General features: G+C 36.4%; 1 protein-coding gene across 5 annotated transcripts; it reads left to right on the forward strand.

The window, feature by feature from the left end:
- Positions 1 to 1870: 1870 nt before the first annotated feature.
- LOC120414171 (uncharacterized) lies at positions 1871 to 24092 on the forward strand. Of its 5 annotated transcripts, none has more exons than XM_039575229.2 (7): positions 1871 to 1880; positions 4576 to 4664; positions 18834 to 18956; positions 19037 to 19228; positions 19312 to 19387; positions 22378 to 22407; positions 22779 to 24092. In XM_039575229.2, the coding sequence occupies exons 3-7, from the start codon at positions 18866 to 18868 to the stop codon at positions 22885 to 22887; spliced, it is 498 nt and encodes a 165-aa protein (XP_039431163.1). In that variant the 5' UTR covers positions 1871 to 1880; positions 4576 to 4664; positions 18834 to 18865; the 3' UTR covers positions 22888 to 24092. The 5 variants fall into 5 exon arrangements, with proteins under 5 accessions (XP_039431163.1, XP_039431167.1, XP_052566031.1 ...); XM_052710071.1 differs by lacking the exon at positions 1871 to 1880 and adding an exon at positions 4499 to 4517 and having other exon boundaries at positions 4583 to 4664; XM_039575233.2 differs by lacking the exon at positions 22378 to 22407.
- The last annotated feature ends 1460 nt before the right edge of the window (positions 24093 to 25552 follow it).

Below are 25552 nucleotides of genomic sequence, written 5' to 3' on the forward strand. Positions count from 1 at the left end.
TCAATGTTTTGGAGTCGTTGGAAAGGTCTTTTGATAACCTAACCAACAATGGGTCGGATGGTGGATCAAGACATAGTTTACATACATTTAAGTGAGATCCGGCTTCCAAAAAGTACATCAATATAACTTAAGTGAGCATATCTTGAGACATGGTTGGCAGATCTTCAATGTTTTGAACTCGTTGGACAGGTCTTTTAATAACCTAACCAACAATGGGTGGGATGGTGGATCCTGACATAGTTTACATACATTTAAGTGAGATCCGGCTTCAAAAAAGTACATAAATGTCACTAAAGTGACCATATCTCGAGACAGGGTTGCCAGATCTTCAATGTTTTGAACTCGTTGGAAAGGTTATTTGACAACCTAATCAACGATGGGTTGGATGGTGGCTCCAGACATAGTTTACATACATTTAAGTGAGATCCGGCTTCCAAAAAGTACATCAATATCACTTAAGTGGGCATATCTTGAGACATGGTTGGCAGATCTTCAATGTTTTGAACTAGTTGGAAAGGTCTTTTGATAACCTAATCAACGATGGGTGGGATGGTGGATTCTGACATAGTTTACATACATTTAGGTGAGATCCGGATTCAAAAAAGTACATAAATGTCACTTAAGTGACCATATCTCGAGACAGGGATGCCTGATCTTCAATGTTTTGGAGTCGTTGGAAAGGTTATTCGATAACCTAACCAACGATGGGTTGGATGGTGGATCCGGACATAGTTTACATACATTTAAGTGAGATCCGGATATATGTGAAAACACATTTTTATGCATAACTTTTGAACTACTTATCGAAACTTCAATCTGTATAAAACTCAATCTATGGGACCCTAAACCAAGTCAAATGCATCGGTTCAGCCAGTGCCGAGAAACATGAGCTAGTTTGTTGGTCACATACATACATACACATACACACACACATACACAGACATTTGTTCAGTTTTCGATTCTGAATCGATATGTATACATGAAGGTGGGTCTACGACGTTTTTATACAAAGTTCATTTTTAGAGCAGGATTATAGCTTTACCTAATTGAGGAGTTTTGCCTTGATAATTTAAGAAACAATCCGAATAGGAATATCAGTTTAAGATAGCTTTAAAGCAAGATTCTTTATCGAATATGATTCTGATTAAGTATGTGTTTTATAAATAGATTTCTTATGTTTGATTACTTTTTTACAATCTTGTGTGTGTTTTTGATAATGTATGAAAAAGTATAATAAACGTAAATAAATAATATGACATCAAATTATTACAAAATTTCATCAAAATTTAGGATTCAGTGGTTTGTTTATCAATATTCTTTCAAATAATCTGTTATTTTCATTCAAATAACTACCATCAACTGGGGCAAATCGAAAAAGCAATCTGAGCAGGAGCAGAAGATTTTACAGCATTAAGTTAGTAAACTGGCGTACTTACTATTTTGTTCAGTTCCTGTTTCATCTTAAATTAATAAAAAAATCAAAACATTATTCAATGTCCTGTTTCGCCCCATATGCCAATACCTTAGGAAAAATAGTAAAATATGAAAATTTAGTTCGATATCAAAACCATAAGTATATGTCAATATGTATAAATGAAAATCTTTAAAGAAATGTATAAAATTATTTTAAAAATATTTCAATATTTCATTTTGCGGATCCGTGCACTTTTAATTTCAACAATTTTTTTTTTAAAGCCAAATTTATGCTGCCATATAAACTTAAAACTCAACTGTTCTACTTTTTTCACAACCAAATCTGAACCAAGAATCCGTAATATTCATTATTATTTTTCAATTTCGGGAAAATCGGGACAAAATTAAAAACTTTTAATTTTTTTATATAATTTTTACTTACAATTTTTGGATATTTGGGTGCACTCAAAGGATCTCGTGTATATCGCTGTAGCAAGTAAACAGTATCTAGATTTTGAACCCAGACCGTATTGTTGCAGAGAGCATTGTTAATAAGTTGTAATAAAACGGGCCAAATTTGCGGGCATTTCAGGGTATAATCATCTAGGTGTACTGAGCCCGAATCCCTAATAATGAGCTTGATTGGCTGCGACAGGACCTGGCACTTTGACTTTGAATTTTAAATGGGATTTAACCCGTAAAATTTGTGCGTTTGGGTTTTGCCAGTTTTGCATTTTTCAAAACCCTCATGAGCTCATAGTCCGTGTTGCAGGGAACAACTTTGCTGAAGAGTGCGAAAAGATTCTATTTAAAATGTTACAGAGTTTATAACACCGCCGCTGAAAACATCAACTTTTTCTTCTCTTCTGGAATTAATTGCTGCTTGTCGTGTATTGTGTGCTGCGAGGAGAAGATTGCCCTCTGAAAATGCAGCGTCATCAGTGCATAATTGGCAAGGGGAGCGCGTGGTCGTAAAAAATATTCGGAGTGAAAAGTGATCTCTTTTGTGATTTTTGAAGCCCTTCCTATATCATCGTTGATCGGAAGGCACGGCGTCGGGTGAATTGTGTTTAAATTTTTCGAATAAGGTTTTATTTTTTTTTGCGGTGAAAAAGCCATTTCTATACAATGATCGAAAGACGCATTGACAATTTGGATCGTTGAGTGAATAGTGGAGCAAAATAACTGTGTATGAGTGATTTTGTGTGTTAACCAGAAAGACCTTCCCATAGCATCGTTGCTCGGAAGGCTCGCCGACGGGTCTGTTATGAAAGTCCTCCCCATAGCGTCGTAGCTCGGGAGGCATCGAAAAGCCAATACCTTATCCTACTAACCCAAAAAAAAATAATCACGTGATGCTTGAAGGAGATGCTGTGGATTCAACGGTCTCAAGCGGTATCAACAAGTATATAGCGAAAAACTATGTGCTTGATGAGTCTGCAACTTCAACTATCGGACTAACATTCCTCCCTTTCGTTGAACTGCAGGCTTCTTGGGAGGGCGCCGGTATTGACTAATAAAGTAGAGATCTTCAGAGGTTAAACAGTGAACGGATGGTTGGCTCCCACTGATCATTTTTGATTCATTGTTTAACTTCAGCTGATCTGTCGATAACGTAGTAGCAGCTCATTGGCAGTCAACCATGCTCATGCTCACGTTCTTCTGGAATTAATTGCTGCTTTTGCAGAAAAGATTGAGGCAGGCGTCGCGACGCTCATGGAACCAAGCATGGTGCTGCCAGGAAAGCTTGAAGAAAAAGCTGAAGTTTTCAGCGGCGGTGTTATAAATTCTGTAACATTTTAAAAAGAGGACGAATTTTTGAAAAGAGGACGAGGGTTTTTTTAAATACAAAAATCTTTAAGGAGAACAAAACTGGCAAAAACCAAAACGCACTGATTTTACGGATTCAATTCGAATTAAAAACAAAGTCAAAGCGCCAGGTCCTGTCGCAGCCAATCAAGCTTATAATTGAGATTCGGGCTCAGTACACCTAGAGGATCGTGCCCTGAAATGCCCGCAAATTTGACCCGTTTTACCCCTTCCCGCCTAAAAAAAATCGAGATTTTTTTCGTTTTTCTTCATTACTTGTAATTGGATGAACCAAATTGGATGAAATTTTAATGGTGATTTGTGGTGTTGTGGAGTAACCATGGGCGTGAGAGGGTGAAGGTAAGAACAAGATTGTCCGTCAGGCCTAGACGCAAACGCAAAATTCTGCGCCTGTCATCATTGCCTGCCAGTCATCGACCATTCACTAAAGCAAACCATGTAGATTGTTCGACTGACAGCTGATGGAAAAATCGAACTGGCACAGCGTTCTGCGTTCACCACTGCGTCGAACGGACAATCTTGTTCTTAGCTTTAAGGTAAGACATGTGGGTACAACGCCGCAACAAGCATGAAGGATCTTATCAATGTACTTGTTTGTTTTAAAATTTACAAAATTATGATGAAGGTCTAGCTTTCTGACTGATTTAAAAAAAATATGGATTTGTAGTACAGCACAGTCCGCATTCCCGGTACAGGTCAAGGGTCTTAAATGAGATCACAATAGGCAGATAGACTAGGTTAGTTTGTTTTGCATAAAGATGAATTTTTTAGTACAAATTACTAGTACGACAACTGTTCCCAGCGCGATCCTATCGACCAGTTGAGCTCGGTTTCCTTGAACGACGACGACGACCGCCACCGTCCAACAAAATAAATAATAATCAGAGACCACGAATTTCAGAGCTGCGCGGTCCGCTTGGAACCTGGCCAAGAATGTTCAGCTTCGTAGACTCCACAATCGGACTGTATATGTGTGTGTGTGTGTGTCTAGCTTTAGCAAGATCACGATGGGGTGGGCGTTGGGGTTTATTTTGCGATTTCAAATTTCATAAACTTTTCATCTTACCGAGTTTCACAACGAATTTTCCGTTTTGGCGTTGGCGTTTGTGTTGGTGCTGCACTAGTGTGGAACCTGCTTTCAGTGGTAGTTGTTGTCTTGATCTTTTGCCTCGGCTTGAAACGGGTGGAAATCGCCACGATCCGGTCAGTATTGCGATAGAATCCGTTTGTGTCTGGCCCTAGCGAATCCGTCCGAACGGTTCGCCCAAGAAGAAGTACCAAGTTGTCTGTGATTTTGAACTGTGTGTAATATTTTTTTTTCGTCGCTGCACTCTGATAGGCATCGCCAACGGAACCAAAAGTAGGAAGAAAAAGTGAGTGTGGAATTTGCTCCCGAAAGTGCTGAGGGAAATTATTTCTTGGTGAGTGAAAATTTGGAATGCATGCTGATTTACGTACATGTCATGTTCTGGAGTTTGGCCAAAGTGGTCGAACAGGCGAACGGGGAAAGATTAAAGTTAAAAACCAGAAATCCTCTTACGTGAGAGAGTGCTTCTTCTATTTTGGAACGTAACGGGTAACGGAAAATGTGAAAATCTGTGAAAGGGGGAAATACACTTTTAAGTGAAGTTCAAGCAAGATCAAGGGCGGGCTCTTCTTTGTTACCACGTAGTGCTGAAGTGTTCAATAGAATAGTTTGAAAATTTAAATCTATCATCAAACTCAAAGTATTTTACGAAAATCATACTAAACTATTATAGATTGAAGAGCAAAAAAAACAAATTTTGCCTGAACTTGGACACAAAAGATTTCAAAAATTTTGATAAAGAGCTTCACTAATGATTTGATTTTACCAACACCTGGCATTTTATTTACAATTTTCCGACAATGTGTACTTGCAACCTGATGCTTCGTCAAAATATTTTTTTAACTGAAATTCTGAAACTTCGAACAACTGTTATTTATTTACATTTTTGATTCGGCTGAACCTTAGTGAGTACTTTCTCTGTAACCAAAGGATTTCAATTTCGCTACATTTGTTCGTTCATACAAACCTTGTAACAAGTTTGGACAACTTTCCATGCAAAAATGGTGTTAAAAATATTTAAAAAAAATGAATCTTGGTCTTTCGAATACCTTTCTAAAAATTTATAACCCAACGGGGTTTCTTACAAAAACCACCCTTTTTTCAATCTTCCGGACTTTTGCTAAATTCGTTTTTTTAGCATAACTTTTGAAGTACTTAACTAAATTTTATACTGACTTATGGAACTCCAAGACGGATCGAATGAGACCAAAACGGTCCAAATCGGTTCAGCAAGTGCCGAGATAATCCAGTGCATTTTTTATCAACATCACAAATTTGCTCAGAATTTGATTCTGAGTCGACATGTACACATGAAGGTGGGTCTAGGAAGTCAAATTAAGAATTTATTTTTTCGAGTGAATTTATAGCCTTTCTTCATTAAAGTGAGGAAGGCAAAACATAAATGTATGATGAATTTTGGTCTTTTGAATCACTGTAGATAAAATAAAATAGTTACCGCAATTATTTTTTAAGGGAATATTTAATGATACATACAACTATGCCTAAGACACCATAAATAGAAAATCGTGTTGACAGAATTTTTGTATGGACAGCTGATGAAACTGTATGATAATTTGTTTGATAATCTTAGTTTGGAAAATGGCTAAACTTAAAATACCAAAAAAAGGAGTTTCCAAACAATTTGTTCGTGATATATAACTAAATGATTTACTTTAAAATGGTCAAGCAGAAAAAAAGATTCCAAAACTAGGTCCAATGTCTTTTCCACTGAAGGTAATTTTATCCAAAGAAATGTTTTTAATATTGTGTTTTCATCTTTCACTTTAACCTTATTTGAATGAACTTTTGAACGTGATTCGTTTTGAAAACCAATAAACCATTATTAAAAATTCAAACAGTTTTTCAAGTGGTTTCCAAATCAATTCTTGCAGATGTACAGTTTAAACGATGTTTCAATAAATGACGGAAATTGTTTGAGTTTGGCGAAGCATTTTTCCTGCGTTTTATCTCAATATTAGTTGCATCGAATATTTGTTCGCTTAAAACAACATGCCAGTATAAACTTTCGAGCAAAACAGTACCGAACGCAAAGCAAAATAGTACGACATTCGCTGCAAACACACATGATGTCATCGAAACTGTGTAGTCGTGTGTTTATGTGTGTGTGTGTGTACCTCTAGAGCGAACGTGCAAAAGTTGGAAAATCCATGTGCGACTTGGCGCAGTCTTAATCATCGCTATTTTCCACCCGATGACTTTTCCACCAGCAGCGGTTGCGAGTGATTTTTGAACTTTGGGATTTATTTTCGTTCGCCGTAGGGGAGCACTGTCAGTTGTTTGCATTGCTTCATTGTTTTTCGTTTGACACTTTCTACCCCAACCTATCAAACCAATCGTTTGGTAGTGTGTGTATCCGTGTCACCACAGAACAATTCAGTATTTGTTAGAGAGTAAAACCTCGGGTTAGCGTCTCAGATCACCAATCCAAAAGTGTGAGTTCAAATCTCACTTGATTCAAGTCGTTTGTTCTTCGTCTTCGAATTCGTCGAATTATCTCAAAATTTAAATTTTCGCTGGCAAACTTCTCTCACCTACGAAAGTGGGAAACGGTAAAACGCAGTTTTAAAAAAATATGATCATTTTAAGTATTCATCAAATTGATTTTTATCAATTTTTCGAGTTAGTGAAAAAAAGAAAGGTTATCATTCGAATATCTCTCTTAGAGAGAGTCAAAATAAAATCATTTGATGAACATTCCTTCAAACTGTGATAACTTAAAACGAAGTTTCCTATCCAGGATTTTAAGCGAAGATGGCGTTCGAATTGTGAACGTCCCAAATGTCAAAATCGCGCAGTAGCACCAACATTAGAAAATAAAATGTGGCTGTCATACATGGCACACTTTTTTCGTAATGTTGGTACCACTGCGTGATTTTGACATTTCGGGCGTTCATCATTCGAACGCCATTTTCGCTTAAAAATCTGGATAGTTATACGCTTCTTTACTAGTACCAACGACTAGTGTCTTTCACTGCCATTGCTGAAATTTGACAGAGCACGGGAGTCAGCTTTACTCATCCTCGTTGAATGTTCATTGACAGCGCCGGTCATGATGCGACCTGCGACCGTCGGTTGGTACCAAAGTTAAACAAAAATCTCTTCTAGCGAATAATGATTGTCTGAAGAAAGGCCCTCTGTACACACGCAGTCGACCCGAGAGAATGTCGAGCTCAACACCCATGCTTGTGTGAGTAAGTGTGGTGACAGCAATCATTTCAACGCTGTCATGGGCCTAATCAAGCAAAACAACGTAAGCAGGACAGACTGTTTGTTTACACTTTGGCCCATTTACGTTGTTTTGCTTGAAATGTTTGTCATTTTGGTAGAATTCAAATGGACGACCTCTACGCGATAGACTGTGAGAGTGACTTTGCGTTGCGCTCATTCTCGTTCACACAACTGTCAACTGTAAGTCAGTGTTACGATTTAGAGCGCTCAACCGCTCATGAGCGAGCATTTTTCGCTCATTCGTGAGGAGGAGCGCTACGCGAGCTAGCTCACGTTTGCTCGTGCTCATGTTTGCTCATATAATTAATAAGCGAAAATACTCATTGCTCGCAAAAATGAGCGGTAATATTTTACCTGCCACTTTTTCAGTCTAAATTGGGTAAAAATTACAGAATTAAAGCGGTAATATTTAACCTTCCAACATTACACCTTCCAAGTTTGGAGTTGGAATTCTAAGCAAATTAAGACACTTTAATTGCAAATCAGCCATTTTTATTTATCGAGAATTGAATCAAAACTAGTTTTCTTAATTGGGTCCTAAAATTAAGCTTGAATTTGTGATATTATTGTTCACAACGATAAAGATTATTTTTCTGAGTACAATGACCCTTTGAACGACCGCAAAGGATTTGAAATGGATTTTTAATTAAATCTTGAAAAATTAGCTTCACGGCTCTTCTTGACAGAAAATGTCCTACTTGACAGCTCATTCCAAGGGGACCATAGTTGATCCATCGAAAAAATGTTTTCTTGTATTTTGCTATGAAATGAAAAAAAGTGATCAGAAATGGTTTTTAATCGTGTTTTCAACCGTTGTACATAAAAATTGACATAGGCCTTTAGGACCCAATTGTCAGACTCTGGAAAAAGTAATAAATTGACAACATTAGATGAGTTCATGTCTCGTTTTCGCGATGAAATTATCTTCAAAAGTGGCAACCCAATTCGCCTGTGCCAGATTCATCAACAAAACTAAAAATCTACCTATTTTACTGATGAGCGCTCAATGAGCGTGAGTGCATGCGATGAGCATGAGCGAGTACGAGCTACCTGTTAAGTCCTAACGCTCATGAATGAGCGTGCACGGCTTCTGGCTCGCTCGCTCATTCGAAACCCTGGTGTAAGTGCATCATTCCGTGCCACGAAAACCAAAATAAAAACCAACGAACGATGGACCGTGCCAGGAAAACCAAAACAATGTAAATGTGCTAATGTAGAAGTGCGAACAAAGAATCTATCCCGCTCACGTCAGTTGAGATTTACATAAAGAAGAGCAGTTAAAATGATAACTGTCATTTCAGCAGTTGCCATTAACAGTCATATTTCTGCAAGAGTAAGGGAAATATATCCTTTCTAATCAAACACCTATCAGCAACAGCACCACCTCAAAAAAGCACGCAAATGTATGCCACATACTGGCCAAAAAGATCAAATTTAATGCACTTTTGATCATAATTTCATCCACACGCAAGATGAGAGCTCAACTGTTAAACGAAATTCGCCATCTATATCTTTTCACTTGCGCTAACGTTTCCAAAGCGCTTAAGATATGAAATTGCTTCCAACTACCGACAACATGTTCCTTTGAACATTAGTTAGTCACTCATTTGAACAAAAAATCCCGAAACATGTAAAAAATTAGCAAGCGCCATCAAAAAAACAAACGCGCCAAGTCTTTTGACGCTTGATTTTTGACGACCAATTCCAATCGAAGGCTGAAGAAAACCGAGCGAGAAGCGAAGGCAAATAAAGAACAAAGGGTGGCCACCAGCAGCGTCTGTTGGAGTGAGCCAGTGATGCCAGGAAACTTTCTCTAGAAATGCTACTTTTTGTGAATGTTTGCTTAAAATTTCACCACAATTGGCAGCACTAAGCAGTCTCAAAAGAGACCTGGAAGAAAAAAGAGTTAAGCTGAAAATAGAAAAATGGGCGTGGCCCAATACATTATCATCTGATTAAAATACATTTGGGAATTATTTTTTTTTAATGCTTGTAAAAGGAACAGAATAACTTTGAGTTAAAGTGAAAATAAACAGAAATGTTCACAAAAAGTTGCTCTATTAATTGGTGTACAAAGTTTTCGTCAATTTTAAGGAACACTCCAGATTATCCAACATCATTCAAACACGACCGCTTATTAAGCTTAAAATGGGAATATTTCCCTTATCAGAGAACTACGCTAAAACAGCAAAAAAAAATCTCTCAATTGTGAGGTTTCCGATATCTTTAGCAATAGCAGTAGCAAACAAAACACTGGTGGCCGCGGTTAAATATGCCGAAGGTCTTGGGTTCGAGTCTCGGTATCGACGTTTTTTTTCAAGTTTGAACTTTTTCGAAAATGAACTCACGAGTAAGTACTCTCGGCAATTTCGGGATTTATCCTCTCCGTCCATTCACAGTACCATTTTACTTCCGAACCATGCTCTTTGTCCTCTGGTGTAGTAACCGCTGGTTGCGCTCCCCTAAGCTCTCGAATTTGTTTATGCTAAGCCAGAATCAACAAGTTCAGTCCGCGAGATTTTCCGGACGCTTGAGAGCAAATCTCCGATCGGTTTTGGACACCACGACCAGCAAGGACGCCATTCCAACGCCATGTTGGTGGAGGGAAGGTTGAAAAGGTTGAAAAATCAACGATGAGCGAACAATCTGCTGACCACCGTTCTGGTGAAGCGCGCACGCGAGTGGGCGGAAAAATCACCTTGGACTGGTGGTGAAAATTCGCGCGGACCCGGCGATGGGTGGGTGGATTTGTGATGTCAGCAGCTGACGAATGCCATTGGGGGGGATGGGGGGTTGGTAGGGTAGAACATATTTTCCACTCGACTGGACCCCCGCGAGAGCTCGCTCGGTCAGCTCAGTCCACTGCGAACGTTGCACGGTCCCAGCTTATAGGATTAGGTTCGCCTCCTTTGCTGCTCGGTTAGTTTAAGTTATTTTTCTTCGACTTTTCTCGCGAAAGTGAAAAACGAAGGCAATCCGGCCTTTTCTTTTTCTTTATCAAGTGAGTATCGACGAATCGTGAACGGAATGAGACCGTTGAAATGTGAAGGATCGGTCGCTTGAACCTGTCACCGTTTGATGAGATTAGCCCGGGGTTGAAAGGTTCGAAATTCGATGAAGAAAGGGAAAGTTCAATAAAACCTCCCATGATTGGGTTATGTGAAGTGAAAAGTTCCAAAGTTAGTGATTTGTGGAAAATGGCAAAAACAGTGACATCAATCATGCAAACTCTTTTAAATGGCTTCTTGGTGACACTAACACTCAACAACCTAAGAGAAACATTTTTTTTTTCTTTTTATTAAAGATGCATCTTTCAAATTGATCCTGGAAATTAAATGTAAAAAATAATAAATGCGAAAAAATAACGTGAAAAAATGGTTTAGTTCTGAACTTGATTTATCATATTAGTAAAATAAATCCATGTCTGAATAAATAACATCAACCAAGAGAAATGCAAAGAAAAATGTGTGATACGATACAATCTCCATATCAAATGCCCTGTAGTTGCTATAACGTGGCCAACTCTGTAAAGTTTATCAAGGATATCATTATTTCAATTTCCAAGAGAAATATAAAACTATGGTATTTCCTCATGCAACAAAAAAAAACAAGAAACTGTCAGAGTAAAGCTACACATTCCAGCTAGCAACCAACCGAGGTAAAGTCCACGGTCAACCCGTGACATGGACCGGATCTTTGGTGAAATTCCATCTCCCTAGACTCTCTAGAAAGGAAGGGAATATGAAAACATCAGAAAAAAAAGTTCTCCATCTTTTGACTCAAATTCTGCAAATTAAGTTAAAAAAAAGGCATAACCTTGCAATGTGATACTGAGAAATCAGTAACGAGATTTTAGAAGAATTTTGCACCCACTGGCACTGAATATTTGTTTCTGGGATGCCACGAAAAGATGCAAAATGTGGTGCTCATTATTTTATTATTTTTTATCTGGGGATAATCCCTCTTTGTGTTGCTTATTGCTGTTGATTGATGTAGACAAATAGATTTATGAATCTTTACAAACATCCATCAATCATCAAATGAATATTTATGTTTTCTTGGAACATGGATAAAGTCGATCAACAACGACTCAATTTTCATCCTTTATTCATCGCATCATCAACTCATAATTCAGTTTTTTTTTTCGAGCGATTGCTGGAAGGGAAAAATCTGACTAAAATTCCCATAATGGTAGGTTTTATTTCAATTTCCTCGGAAAGCAGTATGAAGCCAAGCAATATTGTGCTTTGTTGCATTTTCCCGTTAGGTGCAACGAGAGGCCATGAAACAGGGAAAACCTTCGAATTCTTGCCTGAAATTCAATATCCTGAAAGGCAGCACACAGCAGTGAACTGAGAGCAATCACGAGTCGTGGAAGATGAGTGCGAGCAAGAGCAGGGGTGCTCAAAGTTTTTGAATAGCAGGCAAAATTTGATTAATTGTGTATTTGAAAAAATGAAATAAATTTATACTACTAATTCATGAAGTATTTGTTTCGCTAGCAGCCTGAGTGTAGTGTTCGCTCGCGACTGGTTGCGAACTCCAGTCAGCAACGAGTGAGTGATTTCTGATCTTTGAACCAAAATTCAGGACCCTTGATTGCATGACTTCATATTTAAATAAGGTGCAACGATAATGATAAATCGTTTCAAAAGTGTTTCTCAACAATTATTCCTTCGATTTCATAAAAAGATTCGTAACCCAAATGTCATGAGTTCGAATCGCGAAGTGGAAGGTGTTTTTGAGCCGATTTGGTCAAGACAGTGTTGAGATATCTTGGGACCCGTTTTTTGAAACTGCTAACTTGAACTTGCTATATCTCGGCAATGATGCAACCAAATATCTTTAAATTTGTTCTGTTAGTAGATGAAAATGTATATTTTAATGCCCTGAAATAAAAATAAAAAAAAGTTGAAGTATGTGCTCATACTAACCTCTGACTTTTTTGCCGATATACATGTATGTAACCCCTTAAGACTCAGTTCTTATTAAATAGTGCGTTATGAGTACTTTTGTTAATTTGATTAGGTTGACCGCGGTGGATTTTCTTGAAATAATTCGAACTGTCAAAAATCCACCAAAGCATCTACCACATTGATCGCACAAAAATCTGTGGTAGAAAAGTATCCACCGGTAGATGCTTTGGTGGATTTTTTACAGTTCAAATCTGGAGTTTTTTTTTTTTTTTTTTTTTGAAAAGGTCCAATAAACCAATTTTCCAGTTTTTGCTTTTTGGGTGTTTTTAGAACCGCCTTGAGTCAGGGGTATTGAAAAACATCCAAAAAACAAAAACTGAAAATTTGGTTTATTGGACCTTTTCAAAAAAAAAACTCCAGAAGTTATTTCAAGAAAATCCACCGCGGTTAACCAAATCAAATTAACAAAAGTACTTATGTCTTTTGAATTAATTAAAAACTTATATTTTGAAATGTTTCAGTTTTACCCCTGAGCTAGAGCGTCCAATTTCCCGGGGTCACAAAATTCTCTAGAAACGTGAAATTTTCAAAAAAAAAAGTTACTTAATCCACCTTTAGGTGGTTGGTGCCTTCCTCACATTCATAAAGTCAATACATTCAGTAAAAATAGCAACATTGCCCCTTAACATGTTTAATAAATCAACATTATTACTTATTTCTTTTGATAGGGTTCGCAGACCTTCAATATTTCTGGCTCATCGGCAAGGTCTGATAAAAAACCTATTCAACGATAGTTCACATGGAAGATTCAGACAATATTTCTATCACAATATCTGAAATCCGGCCTCCAAAAAGTGTATAAATAACACTTAAGTGCTGATAACTTTTGATAGGGTTGTCAGATCTTCGATGTTTTAGGCTCATTTGAAGGTCTTTCGATTATCTAACTAACGATGGGTCGCATGATGGACCTGGAAATCATTTTTATTGAAATATCTGAGATCCGGCTTCCGAAAAGTGTATAAATAACACTTAAGTGCTGATAACTTTTGATACGGTTGTTAGATCCTTGATGTTCTAGGCTCATTTGAAAGGTTTTTCGATTATCTAACTAGCGACAGGTCGCATAATGGACCCGAATATTATTTTTATTGAAATATCTGAGATCCGACCTCCAAAAAGTGTATAAATAACACTTAAGTGCTAATAACTTTTGATAGGATTGTCAGATCTTCCATGTTTTAAACTCATTTGAAAGGTATTTCAATTATCTAACTTTTGATACGGTTGTTAGATCCTTGATGTTCCAGGCTCATTTGAAAGGTTTTTCGATTATCTAACTAGCGACAGGTCGCATAATGGACCCGGACATCATTTTCATTTAAATATCTGAGATCCGGCCTCCAAAAAGTGTATAAATAACACTTAAGTGCTAATAGCTTTTAATAGGGTTGTCAGATCTTCAATGTTTTGGGCTCATCTTTTTAATACCGTTCTGAAAATGTATAACATGATAGGTTTTCTTGCAAAAACCACCCTTTTTACAATCTTCCGGACATACGCAAAAATCGTTTTTAGCATAACTTTTGAAGTACTTAACTAAACTTACTGATACAAGTCCGGAGATAATCGAGTGACATTTTTTTTGTCCACTCACCTACACACATCCACACAGACATTTGCTCAGAACATGATTCTGAGTCGATAGGTATACATGAAGGTGGGTCTACGATGTCAAATTAATAGGTTCATTTTTCGAGTGATTTTATAGCCTTTTCTCAGTAAGGTGAGGAAGGCAAAAATCCGGGAGTTCCCGAGAAATTATAAATTTATCGAATCTTGCTCTGTCCCTGGTTCTGATTAATATTTTGCAACAAAATTGTATAGAATAGTAACTTAAATGGCCAAAATAAGTTTGAGGATCAACTAATGCCTCAAAATACAACTTCAAGAAAATATATCAACTTTCTAAATTTATAAGCTGTCTATCCAAATACCAAATAATAATGATTAGTAGTTTTTGTTAAGAAGCATGAATAAGGCTGGTACAAATTTTATATAAAGTTTTTGTGTCTTCCCCCCTTCAAAGTTGGCCCGAAAAATCAGGGGGCAAAAAAAATCGATAAACTTCAAAATTTCAATGGAAATTTAAGTACAATCAGCTGAAATTAACTTAAGAGCGAGTCCACGAACAGGGCATACCCCTTTTTATGGGACGTCGTTTGGACCTCGCCAATCGGCCTGAAATTTTCAGAGGTTGTTTGTACATATAAAAATAGCATCTGGCCAAAATATGAGCACTCTAGGTCAACGGGAAGTGGGGCAAATCGGGACACAAAGTTTGAAGGTTCAAGGACGTCAAAATTCTTAAAAAGGCTATAACTCAGGCAAAATTCAATTTAATTTCAAAGTTCAAAATGCATCTGAAAGGGCATAAAAAATGCAACAAAATGCAGGCAGAAGCATTGGTTCAATCTAAAGGGAGTTACTGGCATTTTAGTAAAAAAAATAGCATAATTTTCAAACTCAAATAAAAAATTGTTCCATCCAGATATCAACTCGGTTCGACCTGCAGCTTGTAGGGAACATCTGGGACTACCATCTGAGTCTGAGACCGCTTTGGGTAAGGCAGTTTAACATATTAAATAGACACTTTTACTTTTAGTGATGTTTTTGGTTGTAAATTTTTGCTCAGGGAACCCTTAGATCCCATTTTCTGGTGATAATTTTATCATATTCGTGTTCCTGAGACAATTTCACAATAGAAACATACATAAAAATGTTTATTTTGATCCATTTTAACCCTTAAAAAATAAAAGTTAAAAAAAATCTACGATTCACATTCATTGAAAATCAAGCTCGTTTCCAAGGATACTACACAGCTAAAAATCCGATGGTAAAATCGCATGCAAAAGCATGCACATCACCTTCGTCAAAATTAACACTTAATATAACACACTGCATGTACAATTTTTGACAACACAAAAAAAAGTTGCAACCGACGGGATTCAAACCCAGCACCAACAGTAAGGACTGGCGCCTTAGCCCACTCGGCCATCAGACCGATGAAAAACTGTAAGGATAAACGCATATATGAGCTTGACATTTCGGTCAAGTAGGTTTCCCATAGGGGGATGGCGTCGCTATTTTTAGACCAAAATTTCCACTTTTTCTCATCGAAATCGACTACTTTATCGACTTCATTTTGCTAGGCGAGATAGGACGCCGTCTATTTTTAGACGATGACTCAGTACTTTTCCACTCTTGCACTTTAAAAAACCAGGTGGCAGCACGGTGTAACGCCACGTCCCTATACTGATGGGCTTCATATTTCAGGGTGTCAAATCACATAAAATTGCATAAAATAATGCAATATTTATTTTACACCCAGGCCTTTTACACGCAGCAGGATTACTACTTTTTAAGCTGTGTAGATGACACCAGAAAAAAGCAGCCTCATAATTTGTAAATTTGCAATCAAAAAGTACTTTACTGAAATTTTAATAAAGTGCACCGTTTTCAAGTTAAACCCATATTTAGGTGACTTTTTTGAAAAAAATTCGAAGTTTTTTATTTTTTAAGTTAGTGCACATGTTTGCCGACTTTTGAAAAAAATATTTTTGAAAAGCTGAGAAAATTCTCTATATTTTGCTTACTCGGACTTTGTTCATACGACTTTGTGCTTACTCGGACTTTGTTCATACGACTTTAATTGCTGAGATATTGCATTGCAAAGATTTAAAAACAGAAAAATTGACCCAAACAGCCCACCATTTTTCAATGTCGATAGCAACTAATGGTGCGATTTTCAATGTTAAAATAACATATATTTGGGAAATTTTCCGATCTTTTCGAAAACAATATTTTCAAAATTTTCAAATCAAGACTAACATTTCAAAAGGGCCAAACATTCAATATTACGCCCTTTTAAAATGTTAGTCTTGATTTGAAAATTTTGAAAATATTGTTTTCGAAAAGATCGGAAAATTTCTCAAATATTTGATATTTTAACATTGAAAATCGGACCATTAGTTGCTGAGATATCGACATTCAAAAATGGTAGGCTGTTTGGGTGAGACTTAGAAAACATCCATTTTCCTGTTTTTAAACCATTGCACAGTGGGAAAAAAGGGCCCAAAAAATTACCGCAACATGATTTCGCGCAAACCATCGATTGCTATACACCAAAAGCTTCGTTTTTGCACCAGGAACAATAATCCGATGAAAAATCGCACTGCACGGACCGGTAGCCGGAGTACAGGCCACCGGAAGATCCGGATTTTTGGAAAAAGTGTCAGATTTATTCAATTGTGAACTGATTAGCTTTCTTCTACCATGAATAGTCACGCAAAACAATCGTAGAATAATATTAAATACCATAGGACTCATCGGAACCGGTTCCACCGATCTCCGGTGGCCACATCCGGAACCGCATTAGGAAACAGTGTTAACCAGTCATGCGACGTATCAAACTTCTTGATTTTGGATGGAGAGTATCCTTAAAATGTATTTTTACCTCCGGTGACCGGTTCCCAGGTTCTGCGGTGGCCACATCCGAAGATCATATTTGGCAAATTCCTGAAACCACTCTTGCGACATATCAAACTTCATGTTTTTAAGAAAGGAGTGAAAAACTCATGTCCCCATCCAAAATCAAGAAGTTTGATACGTCGCATGACTGGTTAACACTGTTTCCTAATGCGGTTCCTGATGCGGCCACCGGAGATCGGTGGAACCGGTTCTGATGGGTCCTATGGTATTTAATATTATTCTAGGATTGTTTTGCATGACTATTCATGGTAGAAAAAAGCTTATCAGTTCACAATTGGAATAATCTGACACTTTTTCCAAAAATCCGGATCTTCCAGTGGCCTGTACTCCGGCCACTGGTCCGTGCAATGCGATTTTTCATCGGATTATTGTTCCTGGTGCAAAAACGAAGCTTTTGGTGTATAGCAATCGATGGTTTGCGCGAAATCATGTTGCGGTAATTTTTTGGGCCCTTTTTTCCCACTGTGCATTGCATTGCAATATCTCAGCAACTTAAGGTCGTATCAACAAATTCCAAATAAGCAAAATATAGAGAATTTTCTCAAATTTTCAAAAATATGTTTGACAAAAGTGGGCAAACATGTGCACTAATTTAAAAAATGTCACCTAAATATGGATTTGACTTGAAAACGGTGTACTTTATCAAAATTTCAGTAAAGTACTTTTTGATTGCAAATTTGATTTCACATCGAAAAATGAAGTTGAAAAATTTTTGCGAACAAAATTTTGATTTTTTGAAAAAATCAGTATTGATTAAAAAATTCATAACTCGTTCGATGATTTTTTGCACAACCTGGAAATTTCTGAAAAGTTGGCATTTTATGTCCACTAAAACATATCAAAAAATAAAAATAGTGTTTTTTGCAAATCAAGTTTTAGTGATAAAAAGTTAAATAAAAAAATCACCAATTTTTTTTACCGTGTGTTATTTTTTTCATTGTTGTCCGTATCCATACCTACAACTTTGCCGAAGACACCAAATCGATCAAAAAATTCCTTCAAAAGATACAGATTTTTGAATTTTCATACATCATTTTTGTATGGACAGCCGCCAAATTTGTATGGAAAATTATATGGACAAACTAATGATGCAAAATGGCTTCTTTGGGCATACCGAAGGCACCAAAAAAGTTTCAGTCGGATTAAAAAATAAAAAAAAAATCGAATGACCGAAATCCTAGAGAACTGCTCATATATTATAAATGTTATACGTTATTAATATATTGAAAAATGGTAACCAACATTAATGAAAGCTAGGGATTCGACAAATCCTACGAAAAATCAAGTTAAAATCTCTGAACCTGGAAATTTAAATTAATGCTGCTTTTCTACTGATTTATGACAACAAGTAGTAGGAAATTTCTATTTGTTAAAATGTTATTGCATTTTCTCAGTACCTGAGCTTTGCAGCAAAATGTTTCCTCATTGAAAATGAAGGAGCTTTCGTTCCTTGAAATAGTTCCCATTAATTTATCCAATGCAAATTATCGTGACCATTCCGAGAAATACAATACTGTTTGCGATATTGGTAGAGTTATTGTGAATTCAGCCGGAGCAGAATATTATGCCAGACTTTGCCGTTATAAACATAACTATTTGAAAGGAGCTCGCTTTGATTCCCCTACTCAAACTGAACGTATTTCTGTTTACTAGGAAGCTTCGGAAGCGATTCTCATTCATTGAATTGATGCAAAATGCATATCAATTGCCCCTGAGAATCAGTGTACTACATTTTGCAGCAGTATCAGTAGAACGCCATTGATTCCCAATTTGCCTTCTAATTCCAGCGAACGAAACTTAATCAACAAATCAAATCAAAATGTTCAAGAATCACCTAGCGATGATTGGCATGAATGAGACGCCAAACAAGAAGGCCAGATTCTGGCAATCATACATCAGATCACTGAAAGGTAATTAAAATTAACATTAAATTTTCAGTTCGAGTGAAATTTGAGGTTATTTATGAATTCCCTCTAATGTTCTCCCCCAGGATCCGATGATATCCGCGCACACGATTCGCCGTCCTGGCGGCACCGACCGATCCTGCTGCTGGACCAGGTCGACACGCCGGCCAACCGCATCCAGTCGCTGGGCTACCACTACCAGCCGGTGCACCGGGAGACGTACGGGTACTCGCCGCGGCCAATCTACGACCACCACTATCCGCGCCACGTCCGGGCTTGTGAGTTTGAAGTTTCGATTCCTTTGTTTACTGTAATTAAATTTGAAACCTCACTTTCCATTTTCCTCTCTGTCCCCCGACAGCAAGCGTGAGCAGACTGGCCGAGGCCGAGAAGGCATGGAATGACCATCTGGACCGGATGCGGGACATTGATCGCAGGTAAGACCGAATCGTCTAGGGTTGTTGAAACTATGGGGAAAAGTTCAGATTGAAAGTGGTGCAGAAAATGTTTAAATAATTTAAATATCCGGATTGGGGTTTGGCTTTGACTTCTTGGAAAATATTTCACTGCACTGAAATTACACTGAATGAAGAGTTCTGTTCTGCTGTAAAACATTCAGAGCGACTCTGTGTGAAATCTGCCGATTTCCTAAATTATAATTTTTTTGTTTTATTTCACAAAAGCTGAAATTCTAAAAAATACGAAAATAGGTCGAAAGACTCAAGATCCAAATACAAAGATCGAAAGAATAAAAACAAAACGCAAACAAACGGTTCAAATGTGCTTCTTAACAATTGTAAAATGAAAACAGCACAAGCGAATCAAATCAAAGAATAAAATTAAAAGAACATTCAAAAGGTATGTTTGGAGACAGGTTTGAAAGATTCAAAAAAGTCTAAATGTACAGAAACCACCAGACTTTTTGTCATCATAAATTTGGAAAAATGATGAAATATTTTTGAATAAAAAAACAGGATTTTAAAAAGGTTCAATATCAATATCCGACATGTTTGGTCTATCCAATCTAAATCTCAATTTTATTAATTGGTAAAAAAAAAGTTGAAATGCATTGCGAAATAAGAGAATCAAGAGTTAATGAAATCAAAATAAAATAGTGGATAAAAAGCAGAAGAATCAGTGAAGTAAAATAAAAACAGAAGACAGATGGTAGCTGAAAATGAAAAGAGAAGAGACCCCGTTCTGCGACGTACAGGCACATCCACAACAGTTGACTCAACATGCTGTGAATCAAAACAATACCGTCTACAATCACACAATACTTCCCTTTCCCACTTTGGCGCGCCCCTTCCTTTTAGCCGGTCTCGACTCTGACTAAACAAAGCCAAATAGCAAAATTGCAATTATTTTCAATTTTCAACTTTGAAACTTTAAAATTTCTAGATCTTCAAATAACCAAATGTCCCAGTTTACAAATTAACAAGTTTCCGAACATTCAGTTTTCCAAAACTCTCAAATTAACCCATTTAGAATTAGGCTGTTGAAAATATTTTCCAATGTTCTTGTCTCACCCCTTTTCGAAAACGATCCGAAAAATCAGGAGGCAAAATTATGTTTTTCAAAACATCTTCAAAATTTCAAAATATATTTTTAAATGCAATCAGCTGAAACAATTTCAAATTCATTTCTTTGCGTTTTTAATCATTTTGAACGTGTGTGAGAACTCAATTTTATATTATAAATATTTTGAGTTTCAGTGCCATTTTGATATGAAGTTCTCCAAAAAGTTTAATTTTGTTGTATCTAAAATTTCCAATGTTTAAAATTAAAAAAACTATTTCAAGACATTTAAATTTTTGAAATTTTCAAGTAATTATCATTGAAAAAACTTTAATTTACAAATTATTCATATTTTCAACATTCCAATTCTACTTTCAAAATTTAATCTCCAAATTATCAAATTCCAAAATTTAAAAATTTTCTAGTTCTCAAATAACATTAATTCTAAATTGGAAATTTACGAAGTAATCAATTTTTCAAAATTGAAAATCTATTTTTCTTTTTTCAACATTACAAATTTCATGATTTTCAAAATTATATTTTTATTAATTCTCAAATTTAATTTTTTAAGCTTTATTTTTTTTAATTCCTATATTTTATTTTTTTTAATCAATTCATCCTCCTAAATTTTGAAATTTTAAATTTCCTTTGAACATCATATTTTTTCAATTTTAAACTTTTCAATTTCCAATTTTTGAAATTTCCCACTTTCAAAATATCTCAATCATATTTTTATTTTTATTTGCAAAGGTCCATTTTTTCAAACTTTTAGTTTTTCATTTCTTTTTTTTTTCAATCTTCAAATGTGCAAATTTCAAAATTTTCAAACAGCAGAACTTTCATATGTGTAGGTTTAATGTCAACCCTTTAGTGAAAACAATAGTAGTTTACAAGTTGCAAAAAGAAGATTTTTTCAGCACGAGTTGTACATTTATCCAACGTGGTTTACCGAGTTGGATAAATACGACGAGTGCTGAAAAATCAAATTTTGCAGCGAGTTGCTTACAATATTTTTTGCAATTTCGAAAAACTCTTTTTGAATGGAATTTTAAGTTAAACATTCATCTGTTTAGTCAATTCACCGTCAAATTATTGAAAATTTTTACTTTTCGGTACTAGTGTGGAAAACTTCAACTTTTCAGCACCCATGTCAGTGCTGAAAAGTAGAACTTTTCAGCACTGGTATTGAAGGGCATTCATTTTCCATTCAGTTATTTTTAGCAGGGAAAAGTAGGCCGTTTTATTTCTCCAGAAGGACAGGAAAACACACAGTTTCACAGCGGAATTGCAAAAATAAAGTTTTCAAAACATTTGAAAATTTAAGATCATAATGCTTGTTTTAACTTTTTTTATTACAATCATTTACCTGGATATCAACATTAAAATTTTGTATGTAAATTATGAATTCAATAAATTAAATTGTTGCGGTGAAAATATGTTAAATTGGCAACAAAACATAAAAAATAGATGCAACTTATTTTGAGACTATCATTGAATAAAAAAGTTAAATGTTCGTTATAATTTTCAATATTTATAAACAAAAATGTAAATTTTTTTATCCTTGTCAAACTATGCCACACAAAACATTGTTGAAGAATGTTAGTTAACCAAATTTCTCAAATTTTTAAAATAAAGTCTCTTTAACAATTTGACTGCATTCAACTCAGATTCAGTTTATACACTCAACCCCTGGTCACTTTTTCGTTTGACACTTTTTTAGTTTGTACCCCGTTGGTTGGTCAAAGTCCAACTAAACAGTGACGAACTGTCACTTTTTACACGGCGCTCACGCACACTATCAAAACAAAAGTTTGGTAGTGTGTGTGAACTCTATAAGTTAACTGAATTACAATTATAAGCGTCAAATTCATTCGTTTTCAAACTGGTTACTGTTTTTTTTATTTCCTAGGTCTAGCCCAATTTACGCCTATATGATAAGGTAATGCAAAATGTGCATCAAGTGAAGAACGTCTTGATTTAAAAGAGAATTGATTTTGACTGCAACTTTATTAAAGGTTTTTCAATGTAAAAAGACTTTTAAATCAAGACGTTTGACCCTACGGTGTTCCTAAGTTTTGGTATGATTCCTTTGAAACACAAGTTTATCATGATACCGCAAACAATTTCCAGAACATTTACAAGATTTATCGCAGACTGGATCATATTGTTACAACTTAAACAAATTTATTTTACAGACCTCAACGTCGTACAGCACAACAATATTTTATTTGATCATAAAAACAGATTGTTTCCCCTTCAGATGCTTATAAAAAATTGTCCCTCCCTAATAATTCGCCCTCTTATTTGCAGATACCCATCCCGGTACGGACTGTACCTGCGGGACAAACCCAGCCAGGTTGTGCTGCCCCAGGAACTCGAATACGAGCCAGACACGAAGCCACACTACTCCCTGCACTAAATGAAACAAAAAAAAACTAAAATTACAAAAAAAAAACAAAACTAAAAAATATAATTCGAAACTAATCGGACTCCGGTCCAAAACACTACTACACACTCACATACACATACATAGAAGAAACAATCTACAAAATTTTCCGACATGGACGAAAAGAGGTGTTTTAATATTTTTCTATTTATTGCTGTAAGAGAAGATGAATTGTAACATATTACACTATAAAAGAGCAAGTTTTCAATTAACCAGTTTATTGAACGTTGAAATTATCGAAATAAAAAGTGCGCCGACGGTTAGAAAGTATGCAAGAATGGTATTATAAGATGAGGTCAAAAATCGAAACAAACTCAAACAGTTAGAAAACGATTCAACAAAAAACCGTACCCACATCAAAACACACATTCAAAAACCCTGTCAATGTTGACAACGAACAGAAAAAAAAACCAAAACGATACTCTTTTCACCCCTCCTTCCGAGAAGCCGAAAGTCGCGCCAGCACTCCATCTAGCGGCGTAAAGGGCAAACTTTTTGGCCTTCTCAGATTGTGTCAAACGGAGACGTCACATCGGGCACAACGACTGACAGCGGCGCACACGAAAAACGTCAACGAGCGTTTCTCAGAAAAAAATAAAAGTCCTGCAGGTTTTTAACAAACACACGTACTCGCACAATCAAGCGAAACGTCATCAGCGCGTGATTATGTGTACACAAAAAGAGCGCGCTCAAACGTCAAATGTCACTCGTTTTGCTCGAGACGGCGTGGAACCTTTTGATTGCACGTGTGTGTGCTGGGTTGAACTTGACACTATTTCCGCCGGAAAAAGATCGTTCGCGCTAACAAAAGGGAAATAATGCTCTTTTATTAGTCGAATTCCTCGTCGTTTTCCTCACACACACAGCTCACAAGTAGGCGGCGCGCCCACACACAAACAAACAATCTAGCAACTGTCAACCCAAAGTGGATGGCAGCTTTCAGGCTGTTTATTTGAGGGGTTGTGTTTGGGGCCAAACGGACCACAATGTCGAAAAAAAAGGTTCCCAAACAAAACAGGTCGAGTCGTCGGCGTGCGGTTTTTGGCTTGGGGGGGGGATGATGAGGGCAAGAAAAAAAAGCAGATAAAGAAGAAGCAGTCAACCAAACAACAAACAGAGCTTGAGCTTCACAGGAAATAAAAGTACTCTTATTTCAAGTGTGAAAAAACGGAAACGAACCCGGATGTTTGTGACCCCTCGGAGTTTTGAAAGAAAGCCTTTGGGTTTGGGAAGGGGTTTACTGGGAAATTGGCAACCGTGACCGTTTGTGACCTGGCAGATACAAAATGAGGTGGGTCGTCGAGGGTTTCTTAGTGGAAAGTTAAAAAAAGCTTTGAAAATTGCAAATCAATACCGCCCCTAAATTTTTTTAAAGTCGGTAAGAAAAATAAGAAGAAGAAAAATAAAGTGTATCTGGCAACCATATCAGTGATTATGAATATTGAGAAAGGTTTGCTAAGTTTTGAACCAGGATGTAGTAAATTTCTAAGTAAATAATCTCTGGAACCGCTCAACGGTTCACATAAGGTCACCGTTTATCTAAAACCACCAAAACCAAAACCAAAACCAAAACCAAAACCAAAACCAAAACCAAAACCAAAACCAAAACCAAAACCAAAACCAAAACCAAAACCAAAACCAAAACCAAAACCAAAACCAAAACCAAAACCAAAACCAAAACCAAAACCAAAACCAAAACCAAAACCAAAACCAAAACCAAAACCAAAACCAAAACCAAAACCAAAACCAAAACCAAAACCAAAACCAAAACCAAAACCAAAACCAAAACCAAAACCAAAACCAAAACCAAAACCAAAACCAAAACCAAAACCAAAACCAAAACCAAAACCAAAACCAAAACCAAAACCAAAACCAAAACCAAAACCAAAACCAAAACCAAAACCAAAACCAAAACCAAAACCAAAACCAAAACCAAAACCAAAACCAAAACCAAAACCAAAACCAAAACCAAAACCAAAACCAAAACCAAAACCAAAACCAAAACCAAAACCAAAACCAAAACCAAAACCAAAACCAAAACCAAAACCAAAACCAAAACCAAAACCAAAACCAAAACCAAAACCAAAACCAAATTTAATAAATTTTAAAAGCAATCAATTAACATCAATTTACCATTTATGCCATGACTTCATTGACTTAAAAAATAAACATTAGTAGCACTCCAAACCGATCAAAAGTCAATCAACGAAGTAAAAGAAGAGCTTTTACCTTCTCTATCAAAGCCAATTGTTTCCACCAGGGTTCCATCTTGCATCCATTAAATCCGATTGGCACCCTTTCATTTATCCGATTCCGACAGAACCGGTTCATTTTCCTTCCTCCGAGCTAAAAAGTTTACTTGGGCAAAAAAACGCATAATGCGGATTTCCTTAAGCTGATTTCACTTTTAAGATAACTTTTCAATTTCCATTTCCAAAGTGACTATTTTTCTTTGGTTAATTTAAAACTAATGAGTGGTCAAAAGCTTTCATTTCAACCAATGACGAACAAAACTAGACAGAACTTTTGGGCGGTGAGTAGATGAAGAGAAAAAAAAGTTAAAAAAACACGACGGGGGTTTGTGACTAATTTGGGAAACCAAAAAGGTCACTCAGATTAACGCTCTGGCCAAAACCCA

This window comes from Culex pipiens, chromosome 1, assembly GCF_016801865.2.
Source record: "Culex pipiens pallens isolate TS chromosome 1, TS_CPP_V2, whole genome shotgun sequence".
NCBI classification, from domain to species: Eukaryota; Metazoa; Arthropoda; class Insecta; order Diptera; family Culicidae; genus Culex; species Culex pipiens.